Source organism: Hemiscyllium ocellatum, chromosome 9, assembly GCF_020745735.1.
Source record: "Hemiscyllium ocellatum isolate sHemOce1 chromosome 9, sHemOce1.pat.X.cur, whole genome shotgun sequence".
NCBI classification, from domain to species: domain Eukaryota; kingdom Metazoa; phylum Chordata; class Chondrichthyes; order Orectolobiformes; family Hemiscylliidae; genus Hemiscyllium; species Hemiscyllium ocellatum.
The window spans coordinates 8,542,827-8,569,346 of NC_083409.1; the positions used below are offsets into that span (position 1 = coordinate 8,542,827).

Genomic DNA, 26,520 nt, shown 5'->3' on the forward strand with positions numbered 1-26,520 from the left:
CAAAAGCCTGAGAACTATAAGCTTAACATTTGTGTTGGGCAAGTTGTTTGATAAGATAAGATACACATGCATTTGGAAAGTGTGGATTTGATTAGGAGTTGTCAGCATGACTTTGTGAGTGGGAGAATATGCCTCACAAATTTGTTAAGGTACTTTGATGAATTGACCAGGAAGGTTGATGAGGGCAGGATGGTAGAAGTGGTCTATATGGCCTTTGATAAGGTTCCACATGGTAGGCTGTTATGGAAGGTTAGATTGCATGGAATCCAAGGTGACCTGGCAAATTGGATACACAATTGGCTTGATGGTAGAAAGCACAGGGTAATCGGGGAAGAATCCTTATTTTACTGGAGGCCTGTGACTAGTGGAGAGCCTCAGGAGTCAGTGCTGGGCCCATTGCTGTTTGTTATCTATATCAATGTTATTGATGAGAATGCACAAGGCATGGTTAGTTAGTTTGTTGATGACACTCAAATAAGCAGCATCGTGGACAGTGCGGACAGTTATCAGAAATTGCAGCAGGACCTTGCTCAGCTGGGGAAGTGGGCCGAGAAATGACAAATAGAGTTTAATACAGATAAATGTGAGGTCTTGTATTTTGGGAATTTAAGGCAAGGTAGGAGTTTCATGGTGAAAGATAGGGCTTTACGAATATAGTGGAAAAGAGGGTCCTTAGAATTCAGGTAAGCAGTTCTCTGAAATTGGAGTCACAGGTAGATAGAGCAGAGAAGAGAGCTTTTTGTGCAGTGCCCTTCATCAGTCAGGGCATTGACTACAGACGTTGGGAAGTTATGCTGCAGTTATACAGGATATTGGTGAAGCCACACTTGGAATATTGTGTTCAATTTTGGTCACTTTGTTACAGGAAGGATGTTATTAAACTGAAAAGAGTGCAGAAGAAATTTGCAAGGATGTTGCCAGGATTCAATGGTTTGAGTTAAAGGGTAAGTACGTTTTTCTTTAGAGTGTAGGAGACTGAGGGAGGACCTCTTCAGATCATGAGAGGCATGGATAGGGTGAATTCACTCAGTCTTTTGCCCAAGGTTTGCGAATATGGACTACAGCTCATTAGTTTAAGGTTAGAGGGGAAAGAATAAAAGGGAACCTGAGGAGCAACCCTTTTTACACATAGGATTGTTCGTATATGGAATGAGCTGCCAGTGGAAGTGGTTGAGGTGGGTACATTAATAACATTTAAAAGGCATTTGGAAAAAATACAGCAAAGGAAAGGATTCAGAAGGATACGGGCCAAGTGCAGGATTAGCGTGAATGGACATTTTGGTTGGCATGGACCAGTATGGTCCAAATGGCCTGGGACCATGCTGTAGGACTCTGTGACATTGTTATGGACCAGGCCAGACCCTTCGAAACATTTTAAGTATGCAGCCCAGACCTTACGTTTTCGAATTGTGTCAAGCAAATGTAACCTGGATATTCCAGGATTGATACAACTGGCCAAACCACTCAGCTTGAAGGAAAAGAGTATTTATTTACAATCAAAAGAAAACAGAATTTAGAAAAACTTAACTATTTGAAAACCCAACTGACAAAAAAAATGTAACTTGACAAAGAGCTGTTCCACTTTGCTTCAATAGCCTTGGCAAAAAGGTATATATAAACACAGGGGTTCTAACAGGAGAGGAATTTCAGACAGTGAGTCCACTGGAAAATGTTGAATTATGGAACCTTTCTCACCAGCAGCTTTCTTTATCCAGGAGCTTCCAACTGACTGTTTGTCAAAAACAGCAAACTGGAAGAACTGGCCACTCTCCTTTTGTTGGACAAGTATTTAATATAAAACCTAAAAGCCTTTTCCCTGACTGTTGCCTTAGGCAGTATCTGTTAGCCATGAGCAAAGTCCCTAACCCAGACAAATTGGAACCGCTGCCTTTACAACCCCTCTTGAAAAAAAAATCCAAGGACAACTCAATCTTGTGAAATGAGCAGTATATTCACACCATTGTGAAAGCTGATTTAAAGCACCGCTGCACTTCTTCCACCATTTCTTTGTTCCCCATTACTACTTATGCCTTTTCCAGTGGTACAATTTCTATTATGGACTCTCTCTTGCCTTTCATATATCTAAAGAAAACCTCTTGCAATATTCTTTTATGTTACTAGCTCGCTTACCCTTATTTTTTATTTACACAACCATCCTTACTTTTTTTTTAGTTACTCTCTGCTGGTTTTAAAGGCTTCCCAATCCTCTGGCTTCTCAATAATCTTCACCACATTGCATGTTTTTTCTTTTGCTTTTATGCTGACCCTGACTTCCCTCATCAGCCATGGTTGCCTTGGCCTCCACTCAGTATCGTTCTTCTTCCTTGTGTTGAATTCCTGCTCCGCCTCCCAAATTACCCCCAGAAACTCCTGCCATTGCTGCTCCATTCTCTCTTATGCTCAGCTTCTCTTCTTATCAACTCTGACCAGCTCCTCCCTCATGTCTTTGTAGTTACCTTAAGTTAAGTTGCTTTACCGGTACAACTGACTCCAGATTCTCTGTCACAAACTGCAGGGTGAATTCTGTCATATTACGGTCAATGCCCCCAAGGGATTCCTTCACCCTAAGTTCCCTAATCAGGTCTGCTTCAATACACATCACCCAATCCAGAATTGCCTGTTCCATAGTGATCCCTATCACAAGCTGCTCCAAAAACCCTGTCGTAGACATTCCATTAATTCCTTCCCTTGACTTCCCCAAACAACTTAATTTTCCAGTCTACCTGCATATTGTAGTCCCTCAAGACTATTGTAGCAGAGCCTTCTCTATCACCTGTCCAAACATTTCCATGTGATCTGTCAGCTTCCTTCAACTCTTCCCATTTCCTCCAAATCCAGTGGGTGGCCATGGGTCCCAGCTATGTCTGCTTGTTGTCGGCTACATCAAACAACACCTTAGCAGTACATGCACAGGCACCGTTCCCCAAATCTTCTGCCATTACATCAGTGACTGCATCAGTGCTGCATCCTCCACCCACGCTGAACTGCAGCAGTTCGTCGACTTTGCTAACAACTTCCAATCGGCCCTTAAATTCACGGAGTCTATCTTGGACAAATCCTTCTCCTTTCTTGACTGCCCCATTTCCATCTCCGGTGACAGTGCATGAGCAGACATTTACTGTAAACCCACAGACTCACACAACTATCTGGTCAACACCTCCTCCTAACCAGTATCCTGCAAGAATACCGTCCCGTTTTCCCAATTCTTCCATCTCCGTCACATCTGCTCGAACAAGGAGACGCTCCACTCCCAAGTGTCCCAGATGTCCACCCATTTTTAACAATATACTTTTCCCACCTCTGCCATCCAGAAAGCGCTCCACCGCACCTCTTCCATTCTCTGCTCTCCAAATCTAAACACCCCTCTCCAAAATTCAAGAAAGCAGGGTCCCCTTTGTCTTCATCTTACACTCCACCAATCTCCACATCCAATGTGTCAGCCTCAAAAAGTTCTGCCAACTGCAGCTAGACCCCACCACCAAGAACACCTTACCCTCCCCACCCCTCTCTGCCTTCCACAAGGACTGTTCCCTTTGACAATCCTTGGTTTTCACCACTCTTCACATCTACCCCCTCCCCACCAACACAACTCTTATACCTTCCCCTGCAACCGTAAAAGATGCAAAACCTGCCGACAAACCACCCCTGTCATTTCCAGCCAGGGTCCCAGTCTTCCAGGTCAGACAGAGGTTCACCTGCCTCTCCTCGAAACTAGTTTATTGTATCCGGTGCACCCATTGTGGTCTTCTCTACATCGGTGAGACCAAACATAGGCCGACCTGGCCTCCCAGTCACTGTCTATTTCAATTCTCCTTCCTATTTCCTCTCTGACATGACCATCCTCTGCCTCCTCCATTGCCACAAGCAATCCGTCTGCAAGTTGGAGGAACAAATAATGATCTTTTGTCTGGGAAGCTTACAACCCAGAGGAATCAACGTTGAATTTTCCAGTTTCAAAAAGCCTCCCTTTCCCAACTTTCGATTCCCTTGCCAGTCCCCCTCCTCTATTCTATTCCACTTACGGACGCTCCCTTTCTTCCACCAAATGGATTAATTCCTCCCATCAACCAACCACTTCAAACCCTCTACTTGTGTTCATCCATCAATACCTACCACTCCACCATTCCCCCCACCTGCCCAAACAACCGATCCCACCTTGATGTGTAGTTCCCCCTACCCCCACCTGCAGTTCTGAAGAAGGGTTATACCCGAAAGGTTGACTGCTCCACCTCCAGATTCTGCCTGGCTTGCTGTGTTCTTCCAACCTCCTGTAAGCTTCCATTCCAGCCTGATAACCATCTCAGACACTGGAAAGAAATGCTCAGGGCGCAGGTTAACATGGTTCAAAAAGTCTTTTCAGCTGAAGCTTCAGTGTTTGCCTTCAGTGTGGATTTTCAGTTACTGAATTGCTTCCCTGTAATGTGACAGGAAGAAAGAACACTTGTTGGTGCAGTGTTTTTTTTTAATCGTCCCAGGATATTTAAAGCTGCGTGCATATTGCAATCACCTTCACAAGACAAAATGCTGAGGTCCCAAAATCAGCAAACGAATGATGAGATAAATCTTTTTGGAGGCATTAGTTGAATATTGAGCAGGATACCTGAGGGACTCTCTTCAGAACGGGATCTTGTCGAGCCCCCTGAGGTGGCGGGATTGGGGTCTGGGTGGTGCTGGTGGGGCTTTAAATGAACATCCCATACATAACATTGTGCCAGAGTTCACTGCAGTCTCAACCTGGATTCTGTGTTCTCATTTCTTAGGTGGCTTTCAATCCAACGACCATTTGACTCTGAAGCAGGAGCATTGCCCATGGAGTCACCATCAGTAACAATGTAAACTGTGTAGCTCTGAAAGCCTCAGTCTGTATTTCAGCTCAGAAGGATATCATCTCATTCATTAAATCTGTTTCTGCCCCTCTGCAGGCTGACCAGGCTGCCGGTGCCTTTCCAATACACCCAGGTTTTCCCATGTGCCACAGCTCATTCTCCTGAGGGATAGTTTACTTGGAGTCGTAAAGTGTAGCGCGGGAAAAGCACAGCAGGTTAGGCAGTTGTGCTCAGGGCGAGGACATGACCTTGTCCCTCTGTCAGACCCTCTTCGAGAAACTCATGGCTCACCACCGCCCTCTCCAGGACAGTTAGGGAAGGGCAACAAGCAAGGATGGAGATAGGGACGCACAGCTGCAAGTGCTGTACTCTGCAGTTTGGTGACCATTTTTTCTTATTTCGAAAATATACTTTTTTCATAAAATAATTTAATGTCTGTACAGTTGGTCATGCCATCAATATGTAAACATTTACATACAGAGATCAGAATTGATCATTTTCGTACATGTCTTTACATTTTTCAATCATATGCCAGCTGAGGCGTCAGCAGAGTCCAATTGACTGCATGGACCCCCTGTTCTTCTTTAGGTAGGCAGATGTTGCACTTTGGCCTTTCCCCTCTGCGCTTTGGTGGCAGCTGCCTGAAGCTTCAGCGCGTCCCTCAACATGTAGTCCTGGACCTTGGAATGTGCCAGTCTGCAACACTCAGTCGGGGTCAACTTCTTCAGCTGGAAGAGCAACAGGTTTCGGACCACCCAGAGAGCGTCCTTCACCGAGTTGATGATCCTCTAGGTGCAGTTGATGTTCGTCTCGGTGTGCGTCCCGGGGAACAGGCCGTAGAGCATGGAGTCCCACGTGACAGCGCTGCTCGGGACGAATCTCGACAAACACCACTACATTCCTCTCCAGACTTCCTCTGCGTAGGCACATTCCAGAAGGAGGGCAGCGTGCGGTGCAGCTGAGAGTCCGGGCATGCATAAAGGATCTCACAGGCAGAGCGCTTCTTACCACCAGCCAAGCCATGTCTTGTTGCTTGTTGGAAAGTTCTGGCGATGAGGCATTCTGCCAAATGGAACCCCTCAATAGGATCCTCCCTCTCCTTTTCCTGAATGGTCTCGAGGACACTACGTGCTGACCACTTCCTGATGAACGTGTGGTCGAAGGTGTTTTTCTTCATAAACTTTTCCACGAAGGACAGGTGATACAGAACGGTCGAACTAGTCGGAGTGTTCCGCAGCAGCGAGGCCAGGCCCATCCTTCGCAACACTAGGGACAGGTAGAACTTCAGTACGTAGTGACACTTGGTGTTTGCATACCGGGGATCTACGCACAGGTTGATGCAGCCACTCACAAAGGTGGCCATCAGGGTGAGGGTGGCATTGGGTTTGTTTTTCCCCCATTGCCCAGATCTTTGTACAGCGAGTCTCTTCGGACCCGGTCCATCTTTGAACTCCATATAAACTGGAAGATGGCCCGGGTGACTGCAGTGGCACAGGTTCTGGGAATAGGCCAGACCTGTGCCACGTATAATAGCAATGACAGTGCCTCAAACCTGATGATCAGGCTTTTTTTCCCCGCGATGGGGAGCGACCGTAGCTTCCATCTGCCCAGTTTCTCTCTCACTTTACTGATACGCTCCTCCCAAGACTTGACGCACGCCCCAGCACCCCCACCCCTGGAACCAAATACCCAGCACATTCAGGTGGTCGGTCCTGACGGTGAAGGGGATTGAGGATTGGTCGGCCCAGTTCCCGAAGAGCATGGCCTCGCTCTTGCCTTGGTTTACCTTGGCCCCCGAGGTCCGTTCGAACTGGTCACAAATACACATCAGTCTGCGCACGGACAGGAGATCCGAGCAGAAAACGGCGACGTCATCCATGTACAGGGAGGCATTAACCTGCAGGCCCCCGCTGCGAGGAGTAGTCACCTCTCTCAGGCTCGCATCCTTTCTGATGTACTCGGCAAATGGTTCTATGCAGCACACAAACAAGGCAGGAGAGAGATGGCAGCCCTGCCTGACTCCAGATCTGACTGGGAAGCTATCTGATTCCCACCCATTGATTGAGACTGCACTGACAATGTTGATGTAGAGCAGTCTGTTCCACTTGCCGTTCTCGTCTGCCTGATAACAGGATCCACCTCTCAGTATCCAGCCTGTGATGTCACCTTCAGATCAGAAACTGTTAATGAGAGAGAACAGGTTACATCAGCGAGACTTTTCCCCAGAGATGATGAACAATGTTGATGTAAATTGCTTTCTCCAGTGCCAGAGTCGAGAACAAGAGGGTTGTTAAAATTGCAATTCAGGCGATTTCAGGAAAATTTCTTTCCGACAGAGTGATGAAAATCTGGAACGTTCAATCCAAAATTAAAAGCTGTTGAGATTGGGTTTCAATATCCATTTACTCAGGGCAGTACGGTTTACAGGACAAAGGGAGAATGTATTCCAGGTCAGCCATGGCCTGATTAACTGGGGAACTAGGTCAAAGCAACCGATTGGTCATCCCTACTGGAATCCACTGGAATGACTACTGATGTGTTTGCGGCTAACGGAAGGAGTCATTACCCATAGTCTTCAGCAGCTGTGCAAGTCGTCCATAGTAACTAGAAAGCAGCTGTTTCACTGTGCCTGAACAATACAAAGTCAGAGGAAACACTACACCAGGTTCTAGCCCAACTGATTCATTTGAAATCACAAGCTTCCGAAGCGCTGCTCCTTCATCAGGTGTATCTCAGTCCAGCATCGATATTTCCACATTACTAAGCAGTCCAAATAAACTGGGGCTCTGTGAGGATCTATCCAGCTCGACCTGTACAAACGAGGGGAGAGAGAGAGAGAGAGAGAGAGAGAGAGAGAGAGAGAGAGAGAGAGAGAGAGAGAGAGAGAGAGAGAGAGAGAGAGAGAGAGAGAGGACATCTTTTGAACCAGGATACCTAATTGCACCACAATGAAAATGCTCTGAATGCTATGATATATCAAAGAGAAGTACTTTGGTGTAACTTTTGATTGTCCCCGTAGTGTGCTATTTTATTCATGATGTGATACACGGAGACTATGTCAGCGTTGGGTGGCAAAAAGTATATTTTCTCCACTAACCCGTTTCCATCACACTCTCTCCATCTTGCTTTAATCCTTATTGACTTTTCTACAATTGCCTCTACTTCCTCACTCCATTCCGGTCCCAAAGGAACTTATGGACAGACTTCATGACCCCACTCTGTCTTAAATTTCATGTGTAGTGTGTTGGAGCTTGGGCCCCTCCCTCAGGCCCAGGTGAATGGGGCCTTTTAACAATCTGCACATTGTCTTTTGTCTCTTTCTGAGTGAACCGGATCAAGTTGCCGTAACGAGCTGGCAACAAGGTGTCTTGTCTAGAATGTTCCCAGCATTGGGCACAGAACTGGCTGTGTCAGAGAAAACAGAGCGTAGTGATGAAAGGATGGATACCAGAATGGAGGGCTGTGTCTTGTGGAGTTTCACAGGGATCAATGATGGGAGCTTTGCTGTTCATGGTCTCCACCAGGGTGTTGGACGGAAAAAATGGCAAGGCTAATTGATGAGTTTGTGGATGTCACAAAGATTGCTGGAGTTGCAGTTAATGATCAGATTACCAGAGGATACAGCAGGACACAGTTCAATTGGATGCATGGATAGAAAATAGGAGATGACATTTAATCCAGATAAATGTGAAATGAGGCATTTTGAAAGATGAAATACAGGTGGTAGAATACCTGCATAGTGAATGGCAAAATCCATTGGAGTATTGAAATGCAGAGGGATCTGGATGTACATGTTCACAGATCACTGATGGTGGCAGCACCTAAGGTAGTAAAAAAGGCCAATGGCAGACTTGGCTACATTGGGAGGAGCACTGAGTATTAGGATAGAAAGTTATACTGCAGCTTTACTGAACTTTAGTTTGGCCACGCTTGGAATATTGCATATAGTTCTGGTCACCATGACCAGAAGGATGTGGATGCTTTGGAGAGGGTACAGAAAAAAAAACACAAGAATGTTGCTGATATGGAGCGTTTTAGTGATGAAGGAAATCTGGATAGACTGGATTTCTTTTCATTGGAATCAGGAGGTTAAAGGGCAACCTAATGGAAATTGATGAAATTGTGAATAGCATGGAGAGAGTGGGAAATATGAGAATTTTTCCCAGGGTAGACGGGTCAGTTACTAGGGGACACAGGTTCAAGGTGTGTGTGTGGGGGGGGGGAGGGGGGTGCGGTGGGGATTTAAAACAGATGTGTGAGGTAAGTATTTCACACAAACGGTCGTGAGGGGCTGGAACACGCTGCCAGAAGAGGGGGTGGAAGCAGACACAATAGCAGCATTCAAGAAACAGCAGGATGAATACATGGATAGGAAGGGAATAGAGGGATATGAATCCTGGAGGTGAATACAGTTTCAGTGAGGAAGGGTAAAATGTGTCAGCACAGCTGGGAGGGCCAACGGACCTGTTCCTGTGCTGTATTGTTCCTTGTTCTTTGATCCCCGCTGTTGAAGTCGATTCTAGGGAGCCTGTTCTCATTCTTTTGTTGGAGTTCAAGGGCAGCTGCTGCTTCCTTGCTACGTCACTGATCAAACCAACAATGCGGGAAGACTCATGATGGATTGGGTGGTTGTTTGATTTCTCACTTGTGTTAATACAGTTTTAAATGAGTCTGTGTACTTTCCCCTCTTTCTGTGGAGGGTGTCACTGTCACTGTCCCCACCTGACCTATCCACTCTCATAGTGATAGCATTTTTGTCATTCCTTCTATTTGGCGATGCTGTCATTCCCCCCTACCACCTCCCCGCCCCCCTCCCCTCATTACAATAATGACTAGACTTTGGAAGTATTCCATTAGCTGTAAAACAGCTTTGAACATCCTGAGCTCATTAAGGGTGTAACAGAAGTGCAATTCTCTCTCCTTTTTGTTTCCTCTCCAAGCCTTCCCATGTGTCTCCCCACAACATCCCTCCCTTGCTTAAAAACTAGAATGAATTATGAGTCTCTGGGATAACTTAATCTGTGGCAACATTGAGACTAACAACAAGCACCTCCTTGGTGGGCTTTGAGTGTGAAGGTCAATAACAGTCTCACTGGGACTTGATCTGGGTTGTCTCCAGTCAGTCAGTGTTATTGGTTTGGAGCCAAATGTTACTGACCAACCTTAGACCCTGTGATCTGATTGAGATGACGGATGACCTGCGCTCGGCTTTAACACACTGTTACCACAGCACAGAGTGAAATTGTGTAGTGCTGGAAAAGCACAGCCAGTCAGGCAGTATCCCTGGAGCAGGAGAGTCGATATTATGAGCATAAGCTCTCCATCAGGCATGGGGAGGAGGGAGTGAGGAGTCGGAGAGATAAATGGGAGGGAATTGGGGCTGGGGAAAAGGTAATGAAGATTGCAATAGGTACGTGGAGGTGGGGGGTGACAAAGATAAGCCAGAGTGAAGGTTGGAGTGGATAGGTGGGAAGGAAGATGGACAGGTAGGACAGTTCAAGACGGTGGTGCCAAGTCGAAGGGTTGGATCTGCGATAAGCTGGTGGAGTGAAGGTAATTTGAGTGAAATACTTGGTTTGTATATCTCTTTACAATTAATTCCCCCCAAACACCTGCACCTTGAACCTGTGTCCCTTAGTATTTGACCCCTCCACCCTGGGAAAAAGCCTCATATTTTCCACTCTGCCTATCCCATTGACAACTCTGTAAACTCCTATCAGGACGCACCTCATTTTCCTGCATTCCATTGAAAACAAACTCAGTCACTCCAATCTTTCTTCGGAACTACAATCCCCCCATACCAGACAATATCCTGGTAAACATTTTCTGCACCGTCTTCAAAACATCCACACCCTTCTTTTTGGACTGTATGCAGTTACATGCAACCAGAACAGTATGCCATAGTCCAAGTGTGGCCGAAATAAAGTTCTTTAAAGTTGCAGCACAACTTGTCTATCCTTACACTCAATGCTCCTTCCAATGAAGTCAAGCGGGCCATAAGCCTTTTTTACTGCCTTACCTCCCTGTGCTGGCACCATCACTGATCTGTGAACATGCACACCCAGATCCCTCTGCATATCAATACTCCAAAGGATTCTGCAATTCACTGTATAATTCCCACCTGTACGTCACCTTTCAAAATGGATTACCTCACATTTGTCTGGATTAAACTACCTCCGTCATTTTTCTGTCCAAGCATCCAACTCATCTCTATCCTGCAATATCCTAGATAATCCTTCGCATTATCTGCAATTCAACCAACCTTTTTATCAATTGTAAACTTACTAATTAGACCAGCCACGCTTTCCTCCAAATCATTTATGTAGACCATATACAGCAGAGTTCCCTGTGGAACCCCACGAGTCACAGCCCTCCATTCTGAAAACCATCCTCCCACCACTGCCCTCTGTCTCCTCCTACACAGCCAGTTCTGTGCCCAATTCTGGGAACAATTTAGACAAGACACCTTGTCACCCGCTCATTACTGCAACTTGATCCATTTCATGCAGAAAGAGAAAAAGCACAATGTGCAGAATGTTGAACAGACCCCTACACCTGGGCCTGAGGCAGGAGCCCAAGCTCCAACACACTGGCCTCACTTCACACCAACCTTCACACAGTGCAGGGGCATGAACTCCGGCCATCAATCCCTCCGGGACTGGGACGGAGTGAGGGAGCAGGGACAACTGTAGAAGAGTCAATAAGGAATAAATCAAGATGGAGAGAGTGTGTTGGAAAGTGTTTAATGGAGGGAACATACGTTGTGATACCCAATACTGACATAGTCTCCGTGAATCACAGAATGAACAAAACAGCACTCCAGCAATGTGACTGACACTTAACTGCCATTTGAAAGGCTAAACAAGTCACTCAGTTTCGGGGCAGGTAGGGATGGAGAACAAATGATGGTCTTGCTAGTGACTCCCACATACCAGAAAAGAATAGTTGGATTCATTGATAACACCGTCACCTGAACCTGCAGTCTTCAAGCCCCATTCCAGACACTGGAGCACTATCCTGAGGCTGGCAAAGGCAAAGACGCCATCTGCTGGATGATCGGTTAAACCACTGCCCTCTCAGGTCAATGTGAACATAAGGGCTTTGTGTCCATCTCACGGAAAATCTCCGTAGTGTCCTGACTAATGCTTATCTTATAACCAATGGCATTAAAACAGATACAAAAACAAAATACTGCAACTCTCAAATAGAAGTGCGATGCTGGAGAAAGGGAACAGGTGCAGTCTCTGTGGGAAGAGGAGGATTAAGTTTTTGGGTTCAGTGATGTTTTATCTAAAAGGCAGCAATTTTTTATTTTTATTTAATTTTATGCTGCTTTATATTATTTTATTTCAATATTGTTGAAAACAAGTTTACCCACTTGATTGGAACCACATTCACACACATGCATTCCCCCCACACCGATGCTCAGTAACAGCTCTGTTACAAGATGCACTGCAGAGATTCACCAAAGATCCTGAGACAACAGCTTCCAAACCCATGACCACTTATATTTGGACAAGGGCAGCAGATACACGGGACCATCACCCCAGCAATTCCTCTCCAAGTCATTCACAAGTTTGACTTGGAAATATGAAGCTGTTCCTACATTATCACTGGGGGAGAATCCTGGAATTCCCTTCCTAAGGACATTGTGGGTCTACCAACAGCACACGGACTGCAGGGGTTCAAGAAGGCAGCTAATCACCACCAGGTACAGGGGAATTAGAGATGGACAGTAAAAAGGCTGGTACAAGTAAGAGTAGGCATGCTTAAGGACCAGAAAGTGAGACTGTGATGTTTCAGTTATTCCTGGATATTGGTGTGACCACATCTCAAATATTGAGGGTAGTTTTGGTCTCCCTATTGAAGAAAGAATATAAATGCATCGGAGGTGGTTCACAGGAATTTTATCCGATTGATCCCTGGAATGAGTGGGCTGTGATCAGGAAAGATTAGAAAAGGGGATAAAGGGAATGAGGTGGAGCAGGGTGTTGAGGTCGGGATGGGTTGAGAATGGTAGAGAGTATGAGCTGATTAGTCGATGGGAGAGATTAATTTGTATTCATCCCTCCCATCAACCAATCAGGTAGTACCCTCTACCTATCTTCACCTATCCCCATCCCACCACCCTGCCCCCAGCAATCCTTTTATCTGCAGCTCCCCCATCAATCCCCCACCCCCAACCCACCCCCATTCCTGAAGAAGGGTTGCAGCCAAAACGTTGACTTCTCCACCTCCTGAGGCTGCCTGGCTTGCTGTTTTCTCCGAGCCTCCTGCTTGTCAACGTTGGATTACAGCATTTGCAGTTTGTTTTGTCTCTAATCTCTTCAGGGGCCTGGATGACAGTGAGGAAATTGGGTTTTGATGGAGCTACCCACAGACCCAAGTCAAAAGAAGCAAAGCAAGAAAGGCAAGTGGATCTTATCCAAGAGAGCAAATTGTGATGGAAAACCAATTATTACCAGTTTGGCAATTGTGAAGGAGAGAGTCAAAACATTGAATTGCTTCTGGTGTCATCATCTGTGCCCTAACATTTCACAGTGCCAGCTCCACATCCTTACACCGTCTTTGCCATTGAGAGTCAATAGTTCCCTTACTACAGCCCTTTTTAAAATGTCCTGTTCCAGGGAATAACTGATGCAGAAAATATATCCCCATTTCTGCGAAGGTTCGAGAAATATTAGATGTCAACGAGCTGTTTCTCAGCCTTCAGGGTCTGACAGAATGATGGGTGTAGGCTGTGGATTGTGGAGCCAGATCACTGAGATATTCCTCACTCCCATCAAAACCTGACTTTATTCAGACATCAGTTTCTATTCTTCATTATAAAGTACCCCCACCAGTTTTAGACTAGACCTTTCACAGCCAGCCCCCATTTCCCCACATTGGAATCAAAACCCAAACTTGCCCCATCTCAGGATTGCCCTCTGAATGTGGTGTCAGTGTGCTGATGCTTTGTTTGAATGAAAGAGCCACGGTGGAATCTGGAAATGAGTCCAAGGGGTTTCCGATCCACCAGCAGCCTCCCCGCTGTGTGAGGGTCTGTTTAGATAAGATTTCAGCCCCTGGGTTCCCACTGATACGAGAACCATGGAGTGAGATTGATGGAGCCACGTGTGGACTGAGGAATACAACTGTCAGGACAATGAGCTGCTCTGCAATCCACCCTGAGCCCTGGATGGTTGTTACTGAGATGGCCCAGGGTCTACAGAATATGACAAAAGAAAGTGGAAAAAGTTCATCATTGACTGTCCTCCCTAGCCATGACTCCCAGACTCCCGCGTACTGAACATCCTCAATCTGACTGCAGGGACACACTGGGTAATTCCATCTCATTTGAAGAGTAAAGAAAACCCAGGACAAATTTATGGAATATTTATTTTCCAAATTGTTATTGTGCAATTGTTATTCTGAGTAACACGGTCCTGCTGGTCATATTCATCAATATAGGGTTCCCAGTGACTCTGGCTCCCAAACAGTTGATTTGAATTTCTTGGCTTGTGACCTTGCTGTGCCTAAGGGATGAGTGAGCATTGATGGGGAATTTGCATCAGATTATTGTGTTCCCCATTGTCCCTTCCTGCCTTCCTTCTTTTCCCATTTATTGGGAAAGATTTCCTTGGAGTTGTGTATTCCTGCTGATAGTGCCCCTTCTGGACACAATGGTACCATTGCCCTCCTGCTCCAGGGACCCCATTGCCCCCTCTATTCTCCCCCTCATTCTCCAGGCCTAGAGGGTGAAGGTTAACACTTCACACAGCTTTCCTGAGGCTTCAGATCTGGCCATTTCCAAAGCACACACGAGACAGAGGTTGAATCTTCTTCATCTTTATTCCCTTTTCCAGATTGACATTGACAGAAAACAGACTGAAATTAACAGCCCAGACAGAGGAAGCTGCACAAATTCACAGCCACAATGGAGCTTGAGGAAAGCACTTGTGGAGATTTTCTCAATAACATAAGAATCCTGTACCTTTTAACAATGACAGAAGCTTCTATTGGAACTGGCGGCTGAGCAGGTAGGAGGTCTACTTTACTGAGGCAGAGGTTTCTGAGGTTCACACTGTTTTTGTACAGCTGACAGTCTTCAGTATCATCAATAGGTTTTACTTGACATCACAGGTCATCACTGTCCCAAATAAACACTCCCAGAACAGGGTCATCATGGGGTTTAATGCAGAGTAAAGTTTGTTTTTGATGATCCCAATGGTCTGCCTTAACCCCTGAACCTCAGAAGTGTCTCTGAACCAATACCAAGAAGGAAGAGAGTTGAAATTTATGCTGACAATGACCTTTGTCCTGCCAGCTCAGCGCTGTTCTATTTAAAGTTGTGTCTCCTCTGTGGACTGTCTCCAACACTCTACACACATTCTGACCTCCTGATGCTCTTGCTGAGGGGAGAGGGGAGGGTCACATGGGTGAGAGCACAGGAGAAGCGAGCGTTGGACTCCCAGTCAGACCCAGAGAGGGTCAGCAGGCTGCTGACACTGTAGGTGCTGTCCGAATCTCGCAGGTAGTTGCTGGTCTGAACCCCGTCCGAAATGACTGCACCATCCTTCTTCCACTGCACCTCCAGCTCATCGGGATAGAAGTGATTGGCAAGGCACACCAGGGTGGCAGTGCCTTTGGCATTGACCTGCTCCAAGGAGGGGGGCAGCAGGATCAGCTTGGGCTGAGAGTTTTGATCATCTGAAAAGCAAGCGAAACAATTTTAATCCCTGCCATTCGAAGGGATTTCAACTCTCTGAACATTCACTGGTAAAATAATCCGTTTGAACATTTGTAGCCAACACCAATCAAACCCCATAAAATGACAGGGACTTTTAAAATTGCTTCTTGGGACGTGAGTGTCATTGGCAGGAGCAGCATTTATTATCCATCCCTAACTGCCCCTGAGAAGGTGATGGTGAAAGAGAAGGGACAGTTTTGGATCATCACTGAGGGAATGAGTGTGGACAGCTGGAAGGGCTATCAATGAGGAAGCCCATCAGTGAGTGATCAGCACTCAGTGAAGTTGAGTGCAGGGATGGAAATGGAGAACCATGGACCAAGTGTAAAATTTACATTTGGGAATGAATCATTTGACTAAATTGGGCGGTGACTTGGTAAAACTCGTCGAAAGACAAAATGCAGGAGTGAAATTAACCAGGATCCGAGGAAAGAAAAGACCTGTCAGGATGAAATATGTCCACATGAAGTCAGGGAAATCCCAATGATGTTTTATAATCACAGAAAGAAGAAAAAAATGAAGGAATGTATGAGGCCCATTCGAGAGCATGAAGGGAACTTGGTGCGGTGGTGGAAGATGGAGCAATGGTTCCTCATGAAAACTTTCCATCTGTTTTCACAAAAGAGAGGGACAAAGCAGGAACTGTAGTTCAGGAGGAGGACTGTGCAATATTGGAACGGCATCTTTCACATCTGAAAGACTCCCAGTTCATCCAAAGAAAAGAAAGATCCATGCTGTCCCAAAGACATTTGCAGACAGTGTGAGACTTGTTTGAAATGTGCTAACTGAAGGAATGTAGGAAATGTGGAAGCCAGATTATACACAGCAAGATCCCACAAGCAACAATGAACCAAGGGACATTTTGAGTGATGTTTGTTCAAGGATAAATATCAGCCCGAATATGATTCGAAGAGAAAATAACTGGAACAGTTGGATGGAAAATGAGGAAAAGAAAGTTAAAGGAGAAGGGAGGAATACTGGTTAGTGATGGGATTGATTGTTACCAGGAAATAAAAGGAAAGGACAGAATATTATGAATGTCATATTGTACTGAGGAAGCTTAAAAGTGCAGGGAAGCTCAATACTAGAACAAGCTTTAAGGCTTTGTCTCTTAATGCACAAACCATTCAGAATAATGTCGGCAAAGTGGTACCATACAAACCAAGGTAAATCAAGTTTCCGAGGAACTTAAACTAATTAAAGAAGGTAGGGGCTCAGGACACTTTATTAAAGTATCCAAATAGGTTAGAGAGTATGGAAAGGATCAGGAATTGAACTTGCAGCACCGCAGGGTGGAATGGTGGATCAGTGGTTAGCACTGCTGTCTCACAGCTTCGGAGACACAGACTCAATTCCAACTGACTGTCTGTGTGGAGTTTACACATTCTCCCGGTGTCTACTTGGGTTTCCTCCGATTGTTTCAAAGATGCGTAAGTTAGGAAGATTATCCATGGAAATTGTAGGGTGGGTGGATGTTTTTTGGAGGGTCAGTCTGGGCTGAATGGCCTGCCTCCACACTGTAGGGATTCTAACATTTCTGAAGGAGATAACTATGAGAAGGAGACAGTCAGTGCATGACTGAGGATGTTGTACTTCGATTAATCGAGTATATGACACAAGGTAAATGAGCTTGTAATACAGGGACGTGGCTGCAAGGGGATCAGGGCTGGGAACTAAATATCCAAGGATGCACATCCTATTGAAAGGAAATGCAAGGGATAGAGGGTCAAGTGTGAAGGAGGAACTGAAGGTAATCCTTGTTAGTCAGGAGATGGTCTTGGGGAGGCTGATGCTATCAAAACGTGATAAGTCTCCAGGGCCTGATGCTCTGCATTCCAGAGTCCTTAAGAAAGTGGGTGTCAAAATAGTCGACACATTGGTGATCATTTTCTGGCATTCTGTCGACTCTGACGGAGTTCTAATGGACTAGACAGTATCCAATATAACCCCACTTTTTAATAAAAAGAACGAGAGTGAAAATGAGGAATTATACATGAGGAAAACGCTGGAGTCAGTTATTAAAGATACAATAACCGAACATTCGGAAAGCAGTGACAGGATCGGTCCAAGTCATCACGGATTTACTAAAGCGAAATCAGGCCTGACACATCTTCTGGTAGGTTTTGAGGATGTGATTAGTAGAGAGTGGAGAAGACTGAATCAGTGGACAACAAAAACAAAAAAAATGATGTAAACGTTCAGCAGGTCTGGCAGCATCTGTGGAGGACAATCGAAGTTAGTATTTCGGATTGAGTGACCCTCCCTCAGGACCCAGTGGATGTTGTGTATCTGGAATTTCAAAAGGCTTTTGACAAGGTCCCATATAAGAGATTAGTGAGTTACATTAAACCTCATGGTAATGGAGATAATATATTGACATGGAGAGAGAACTCGTTGCCAGATAGAAAGCAGAGAGTTGGAATAAATGGGCCCTTCTCAGAGTGGCAGGCAGCGATGAGTGGGATACCACAGGGTTCAGTGCTGGGACCCCAGCTGTTCACAATATATGTAAACGATATGGACAAAGGAATTCAATGCAATATCTGCAGATAACACTCAGCTGGGCAGCAATGTGTGCTGTGGGGAGGAAATAAGTGATTGCACGATGACTTGGACAGGCTGGCTGAGTGGACAAATACATGGCAAATGCAATATAATGTGGGTAAATGTGGAATCATCCACTCTGGTGGTAAGCCGGAAGTCAGATTATTAATGAATGGTGGAAGTTTAGGAAAAGGTGAGGTGCAATGAGAGCTGGGTGTCATGGTGGAACAGTCACTGAAAGGTGGCATGCAGGTACAGCAGGCAGTGAGGAAAGCGAATGGCATGTTGGCCTTCACAATGAGAGGATTAGGGTATTGGAGTAAGGATGTCTTGCAGATTTATACAGGGCCTTGGTGAGGCCTCACCTTGTGTATTGTGTGCAGGTTCGGTCTCCAAGTCTGAGGAAGGACATTCTTGCTTTTGAGGGAGTCCAGCCAAGGTTCACCAGACTGATTCCCGGGACGGCAGGACTGACATATGAGGAAAGACTGGATCGACTGGGCTTGTACTCACTGGGATTTAGAAAACTGAGAGGAATCTCACAGAAACATGTAAAATCTTGATGGGATTTGACAGGCTCGATGCTGGAAGAATGTTCCCAATATTAGCAAAGTCAAGAACAAGTGCTCACAGTGTAAGATTAAGGGTTAAGTTATTCAGATGTTGTGAACCTGTGTAATTCTCTACCACAGAAAGCTGTTGGGGCCAGTTTGTTTGATATATATCAAGAGGGACATGGTCCTTGCGGGTAAAGGGATTTATGGATATGGGGGAGAGTGGGAATGGGATACTGACATTGCATAATCAGCCATGATCATATTGAACGGTGGTGCAAGCTCAAAGGGCTGAATGGCCTATTCCTGCATCTATTTTCTATCTTTCTACATTTCCAATGATCTGTCGATGGGCAGGTGGGGTGTTGGGGAGCTGGTTTAATCTGTCAGTAAGAACTGGAATTGCATCAACAGCAAAACGAAATTTGGAGTTGGAATGCATAGAACCTGTGTGAGCCAACTTTCAAGAATCTGCAAAAGAAAAAAAAGTGAGCCTGATGGGAGCTGAAGGTGAATGAACCCTGAAGGGGCAGTGACCATAATGTGATAGAGCTCACCCTGCCGTTGAGAGGGAGAAGCTGGAATTCGATGTAATAATAGGAGTTAATGAGCAAGTTAGACAAAGGAGAGCCAGTGGACATGATCTATTTGTATTTCTAGAAGGCCTTTGACAGGTTGCCACACAGGAGGCTGCCACATATCATAAGAGCCCATGGGGTTTGGGGCCTCGTACTGGCATGGATAGAGAGTGGCAATAAAATGGATCTTTTGCAGGATGGCAGCTGGTGCCGAATGCAGTTCAGCAGGGGGCAGTGTTGGGACCTCAGCTATTCATGTATACAATTAATTGTATATTAACAATCTGGGAAAAGGAACTGAGGACATTTGCTGATACCACAAAGGTGAGATGAGGGACAGGGGGAGTTGAGGAAGGAGGAAGGTTGTAGAAGGACTTGGAAAGGCTCAGAGAGTGGGCAAAGAAGTGGCAGATGGAATACAGAGTGGGAAAGAGTGAGTTTATGCTCTTAGGTTGGAAGAATAGAGACTCAAGCTGTTTTCTACGTGGGGAAATTTGGAATTCTGAAACAGCAAGGGACTTGGGAGTCCTTTGTCAGGTTTCTTTTAACATTATCATATAGATTCAGTTGGCAGTTAGGAAGACAAATACAATGTTAGCATTCATTTCAACTGAGTTAGAATACAAGAGCAGGTGTGTACTGATAAGGCTGTATGAGACTCTGGCCAGACTGCATTTGGAACATTGTGAACAGTTTTAGGACTTGTATCTAAGGAGGGATGTGCTTGCATTGGGGCAAGTCCAGAGGAAGTTTATAAGAATGACTCTGGGGATGGCAGCCGAGTCTGATGAGGAGCAGTTGAGTACTCTGGATGTGTACTTGATGGAGTTCAGAAGATCATGGAGGGTCTCATTGAAACTTGAAGAACACTGAGAGGCCTGGATAGAGTGGACGTGGAGAAGACATTTACACAAGGAAGAGAAACTCGGACCAGTGGGCACATCCCCAGAGTTAAGGGATAACCTGTTAGGACTGAGATGAGGAGGAATTTCTTCTGCCAGAGAGTGGTTAATCTGTGGAACTCATTGCTGTGGAGGTGAAGTCATTGAGTGTGTTTAAGACAGTGATTGATTGGTTCCTGATTGGAAAGGCCATCAAACATAATGGAAAGATGGCAGGAGAATGGTCTTGAGAAGCACATCAGCCTTGATCAAATGGCACAGTAGACTTGATGGGGTGAATGGCTTAATTCTGCTTTGATATCATAACGTATTGTGGTCTTTTGAAGAGACTCTGCCAAACCCTGGAACACTGAAAGCACTGGATTGTGAGCCCTGCTGGGGCTGTATGTCATCCGAACTTTGCCAAGAGATAACCAGGGAGTGGAGATAGTGTGCACTCTATTTCTTGTGGAAAGTTCAGAATGCTTCCCAGCTCCTGGAATACCTTGAGTACAGGAAGTGTGGTCAGTGACAGCAGTTGGAGCTCCAGGTTTTGGGGTTTTTGGAGATTGAGCAGCAGTTGGTGTCAGTGCGGAGCGTCCGTGAGGCTGAGAGCTCCGTGCAGAGCACGTTTCTAGATGTGGTCACTCTTCAGCTTCAGAGTATGCAGGGAGAGAGGGAATGGGGGAGCAGCAGACAGTCCAAATAGTTCAGGATAGTTCAGGAACCCCCTGAGTGCATCCCACTCTCCAACCAGGATTCAGTTTGGAATCCTGATCAGAATGATGATTCAACTGGGCAGTGCAGCCAGAGCCAAGTCCCTGGCAACACGGGGGGCTCAGCAGTATGGGGGAGTGGGGAGGGGAGCCCAAGGAAGACGGGAAGAGCGATAGGAAGATGAGATTCGAGAGTGAGGGCAATCGATAGGTGTTTCTGCAGCTGCAGATGGGAATCCAGGATGGTGTGTTGTCTCCCTCGTGCCAGGGACAAGGATGTCACTGAGCAGCTGCAGAGCACCCTGAGGGGAGAGGGGGAACAGTCAGCAGTCGTGGTCCACATTGGTCCAAGTGACAGAGGGAAAATCGTGAAGCCTGCAATCAGAATTTAGTGCATTCAGGAAGGAATTAGCAGCAGGAGCTCAAAAATAGGAATCTCCAAGACTACCCCCAGTGCCCCACGCAAGTGAAAATAGGAACCGAAGGATAACACAGGTGAAATTGGGGCTGGAAAGAGGGTCCAGGAGGGAGGGCTTTAGATTCTTTGGACATTGGGATTCACTCTGAGGGAGGTGGGACGTGTATAGAGCAGATGGGTTGCTTCTGAACAGAGTGAGGGAGAGAAAGTACGAAATTCTAAACCAGGGTTACTGTGTAAAAATGGGACTGCACACACTGTGGGGAATAAGACTAGGGAGGTCCAGCCACAGATTGCCAAGTGTAAATCTGAGGTTGTGTGCATCTGATATAAGAACATAAGATAATAAGAACATTAGAAATAGGAGCAGGAGTGGGCTATCTGGCCCATCGAGGATGAGGGCCGTCAGTTATGAAGATAGACTGGAGAAGTTGGGAATGTCTTCCTCAGAGAAGAGAGGGCAGAGGGGAGATTTGATTGAGAAATTAAAGATCTGGAGGGGCCTGGACAGAGTAAATAGGGAGAAAATGTTTCTACTTGTGAAAGGATTGAGAGCGAGAGGCTACAGATTGAAAGTAATTGGGAAAAGAAGCAAAATTGAGATGAAGAATAACATTTTCAGCCAGTGGGTGGTTAAGGTGTGGAATGCACTGCCTGAGAGTGTGGTGGAGGCAGCTTCAATTGAAACATTCCAAAGGGAATGAGATTGTTATTTGAAAAGGAACAATATACAGGTGACAGGGAGAAGGCAGGAGAATAACACTCAGTGAATTGCTCATTCAGAGAGCCAGAAGACAAGGTGGGTGGAATGGTCTCTGTGTGTACTGTAACAATTCTGTGATTGTGTGATTGAGCAGAGTTAAAGCAGGGGGAGGTGGGAGCTCGGTGTCTCACTGTGCTGCTGCTGCTGCTGCTGCTGAGGTCAGTGAGATCAGAGACTGGGAAAGGGAGCCAGAGCTCACATCAAACTCTGCCCCGTGTCCGTCACACTGAGACTGGCAGGAGGCTACTCACTGATTTCACTCCATGCTGCAGGAATGGGACCACAGGCTGCAAATGGACAAAGCTCCTCCACACAGTGAGTAAAACTTACTGACTTATATCTTGCGGCTTAAAGGGGGCAATGGAACTAAGGAGATGCAGCTGGACATCCTGTTAGACACAGTGCTCCTCAATCAACCATTTCATACACTGCAGCTCCCCACTAACACCTTCAACAATTCAGTATTTGTGGATTAGAAATTGTGTTTAGAAACTGAAATGGTTAGTAACGGAGGATTGAGGTTTCCTTACTCAGTCTGAGGTTGGTCCCTTTACCGAACGTGCAAGGTCGTCTGTTATGCTGCTTACAGTAATAGCCAGCGTCATCTTCATTCTGAACGTTGCTGATTGTCAGGGTGAAAGTGTTCCCATATCCACTGCCAGTGAATCGTTCCGAGACTCCTGTGTTTCGAATTGTTGCTTCATAGATCAGGAGAGAGGGTTTCTGACCTTCTCGCTGCTGGTACCAGCTGAGGTCATTTGTAATATCTTGACTGGCTGTACAGGTGATGGTTGCGGTCTGGCCCAGTCCCACTGACAGCACCGGAGGAGACTGGGTCATGACGATGTCCCCACTGATACCTGAGGGGTCAGGGAGAAACACAGTGAAGTCAGAACTGTCACAGAAAGAGCCTGTCAAAAGAGAGATTGTTGTAGACACTGAGCATTCCTCTGGTTTCAGCATTTTCCCTTCAATCACAAGTCAGTGAATTTGGAGTGAAATGGAGAGCAGCTAAAGATTCAAGGTGGAAGGAGAGAGATTTGTACCTGCGACACAGAATGCCAAGGGCCAGACCAACTGGATGGGTGAAATCATGGTGTGTGCTCCTGTCCCTGTGCCTGGTTCCTGATAAACTCTCCCTTCAAAGGGCTCTGCTTTATAAAGCTGCAGCCTGTGAGAGTCTGACTGGGCGTTCCTCAGTATGTAAATGGCATCAGGCAGAGAGCGCAACGTCAGCCCCTCACACTTGCAATGTCTTGAGGGTTTGTGACTCAACCAGCCTTTCAGGCTGCGTTCCAGACTCCCACCACGCTCTGGGTTAAAACATTCCTCAATTCTCCTCTCAGGGTCTACCTCAACTGAACCTGAACTCACTTGAGTTGAGAAGGATGAGAGGAGATCTGACTGAAGTGTATAACATTCTAACAGGGCGGGACAGACTTGATGCTGGAAGGAGATTTCCCAAGGTTGGGGAGTCTGGAATCAGGTGACACACTCTCAAGGGGACTTTGGGTCTACCATTTTGGATTCAGATGAGGAAACATTTCTTCACTTAGAGGATTGTTAACAAGTGGAATTCTCTACCAGAGAAGGCTGTTGAGGACAAAGGACGGAATATGTTCAAGAAAAAGACAGAGGTAATTATTTTGCATTTTAACAACATCAAGGAGTATGGGAAGATGGTAGGAATATGGCATTAAGACAGAGGGCTATCCATGATCATATTGGATGACAGAGATAGTCAAAGGGCTGAATGGCCTATTCTTACTATATTTCTGTGTCTGTGTTACATTCAATCTCTGCCCCTTGGTACTGTTCCCTCTACGATGGAAAAGGTGCCTTCCTACCCACCCTATCACTGCATCTCATTATCTTACCGACCTCTGCTGAAAATGTGTTGCTGGTTAAAGCACAGCAGGTTAGGCAGCATCCAAGGAATAGGAAATTCGACGTTTCGGCCATAAGCCCTTCTTATGCCTGAAACGTCGAATTTCCTATTCCTTGGATGCTGCCTAACCTGCTGTGCTTTAACCAGCAACACATTTTCAGCTGTGATCTCCAGAATCTGCAGACCTCATTTTTTACTCTTACAGACCTCTGTCAGCTATCCCCTCAACCTTCATGGCTCGAAGGAAAACAACCCCAGTCTTTCTAATCTTTCCTCGTAGCTCAGACCCTCCAGGCCAGGCAGCGTACTGGGAAATCTCCTCTGTACCCTCCCGAGTACAATCACATCCTTTCCAGAATATGGGGTGCAGAACGTGTCTTACTCTCCCTCGATCACATTCTCTCTGTTTCACATCTGCCATGTCTTTCTCTCAACATCTCTCTACCACTCTTAATCTCTCTCATATTCTATCTCTCCTACTCTGTCTCATAGCCACTCTCTCTAACTCTCTTTTCCTTCTTCACTCTGTCTGTCAATCTCCATTTCTTCACCTCTCACTGTTCCCCTCATTCACTCCCTCACTTCCTCTAATTGTGATCTTTCCCTCTCTATTCCTTCCTCTTTTACTCTTCCTCCCTCTCTTCCATCTCTACAGTCTCCCTCCCGCTCTCTCTCCATCATTCTGTCTCAAATTCTACTCTTCTCTCTCTCTCTCTCTCTCTTCCTCACTCACAACCCGACCCTTCTATTCTGATTCCCTTCACTCTCACTCTCACACTCACACTCTTTTTCTCCTTCTCTGTCTGTTTCTCTCTTTCTCTCTCTCCATCCCTCTCAGTAACACCCTATTTCTCTCTCTCTATCCCTTAACCTCACGATCTCTACCTCCCTCTACCTCTCTCTCTCTCTCTCTCTCTCACTCGCTTCCCAGACACTCCTCATTCTCCATCTCCCACTCTCTCACACACACTCTTTCCCTCTATCTCTCTCGCTGACTCTCTTCGCTCTCTTTTCCACAGTCTGCCAGGTGGCAATATTTAAATGCAGGGCCAATCTCCCTCTGCTTTGCCTCATGAGTGGATGTTAACCATTGACCTCAGAGGCATGTCTTCTCCCGGAGTAAGGTTCCATTTCCCACATTGAGTAGGGTTTGGTCTCTCGCAGGAAGATGGACAGATTCTTGTCAAAAGAATTGCAGTTATGTGTTGTTGTCCTATTCTCACTGGGGACTGGTTTGAACACAAACCTCATTCCATGAACGCCCAGCAGAGAGAGGAGATCCTCAGGCCATCAGTGTGAGCTGGAGGGACAGGACAGGCTCTGACCAACTGACCCAGCCTGTCCATTCACAACATGTTCCAATCCCTTCCCCTCTCCTACATCTCTCCTTCCCTTTCCATGATCAGTCTCCAGGTCAGGGCGTTTCACTGGGATGAGAGCTGGACAATCACATAGTTACAACAGAATGGAACTCAGCCCCGTACCCACCACGGTTTTCATGACCCACTGGACTCTCCAAAAGGGACTAGTAAACATGGAACTCCTTCCACTGGACAGACCACCCTGCAATAGACACTATTAAATATGGGCATCCTTCCCACTGGACCCTTTAATAGAAACCAGCAAACTGGGGCTTCCTTCCCAATGGACAGTCCAATGGAGACCAGTAAACATGGACATCCATACCATTGGAACATCCAATAGATACCAGTAAACATGGCCTCATTTCCACTGGACTGTCCAGTAGAGACCAGTAAACACAAGCCTCCGTCATACTGGATGTTCCAACAGATAACAGGAACCATGGGCCACCTTTCCCCGTACCTTCCAATAGAGACCACTACATATGCGTCTCATTCCCCCGGAATCTTCAACTGAGATCAATAAACATGGGACTTATTCCCATTAGACCTTCTAGTATCTCAGCATCAATCCCCAAAAAGGCCTCTGATTTCCATTCCCACAACATTGTCCGCCTCTGCATTACATCAGCCCCTTGACCACAGAAAACTTCATTCCTGTTTGGCCCACTCCATGTTTCCGGTGTCCTCTCCCAACTTCCCCCATCCATGCTCCATAAACCCCAATTGTCTGAAATGGAGTGGTCCCTTCCCTTTCTCATATCAAGGAGGAGATGGACAGATTTTTAATTAGTAATTGGTTATAGGATGATGGACAGTGGGAAGGAAAGTGGAGTTCAGTCCGAGAGGGGATCAGTTATGATTGCATTAAATGGTGGAGCAGGCTCAAGGGGCTGAATTGCCTGCTCCTGCTCCCACTTATTATGTTCATCCACCACCGTCCCCCATTCCTCTTACTGCAACTTTGTGAACCCTCTTGGAATGTTTTGGACATTGAAGGTGCTATGTGAATTCAAGATCTGTGTGGATTTTATGTGGGGACAGAATTGTACAGGGGGAGTGATAGCTCCAGCAAGGGAATATCCCGCTGAGAGGCTCCAGCTTTCCATACACAGAATCGGGAAGTGGGGGAGCTCAGAATATGCTGTAAGGGTCCATGGCACTCTCTCCCAAAAATGTGGTTGGCTCTGAACTGCCCTCTGAAATAGCCGAGCAAGGCACGCAGTTATATCAATCGTGATGACGTCTCATCAAAGAAATAA

The 26,520-nt window shown here is 46.1% G+C and overlaps 1 protein-coding gene across 1 annotated transcript; it reads right to left on the reverse strand.

Annotated features, from left to right (window-relative positions):
* Window positions 1-2,858: 2,858 nt before the first annotated feature.
* LOC132818894 (immunoglobulin kappa light chain-like) lies at window positions 2,859-23,123 on the reverse strand. The gene is made up of 5 exons (XM_060830038.1): window positions 23,056-23,123; window positions 22,540-22,869; window positions 15,399-15,515; window positions 7,393-7,455; window positions 2,859-3,118 (listed from the first exon to the last, which is right to left on the reverse strand). The coding sequence occupies exons 1-5, from the start codon at window positions 23,102-23,104 to the stop codon at window positions 2,859-2,861; spliced, it is 819 nt and encodes a 272-aa protein (XP_060686021.1). The 5' UTR covers window positions 23,105-23,123.
* Window positions 23,124-26,520: the final 3,397 nt, after the last annotated feature.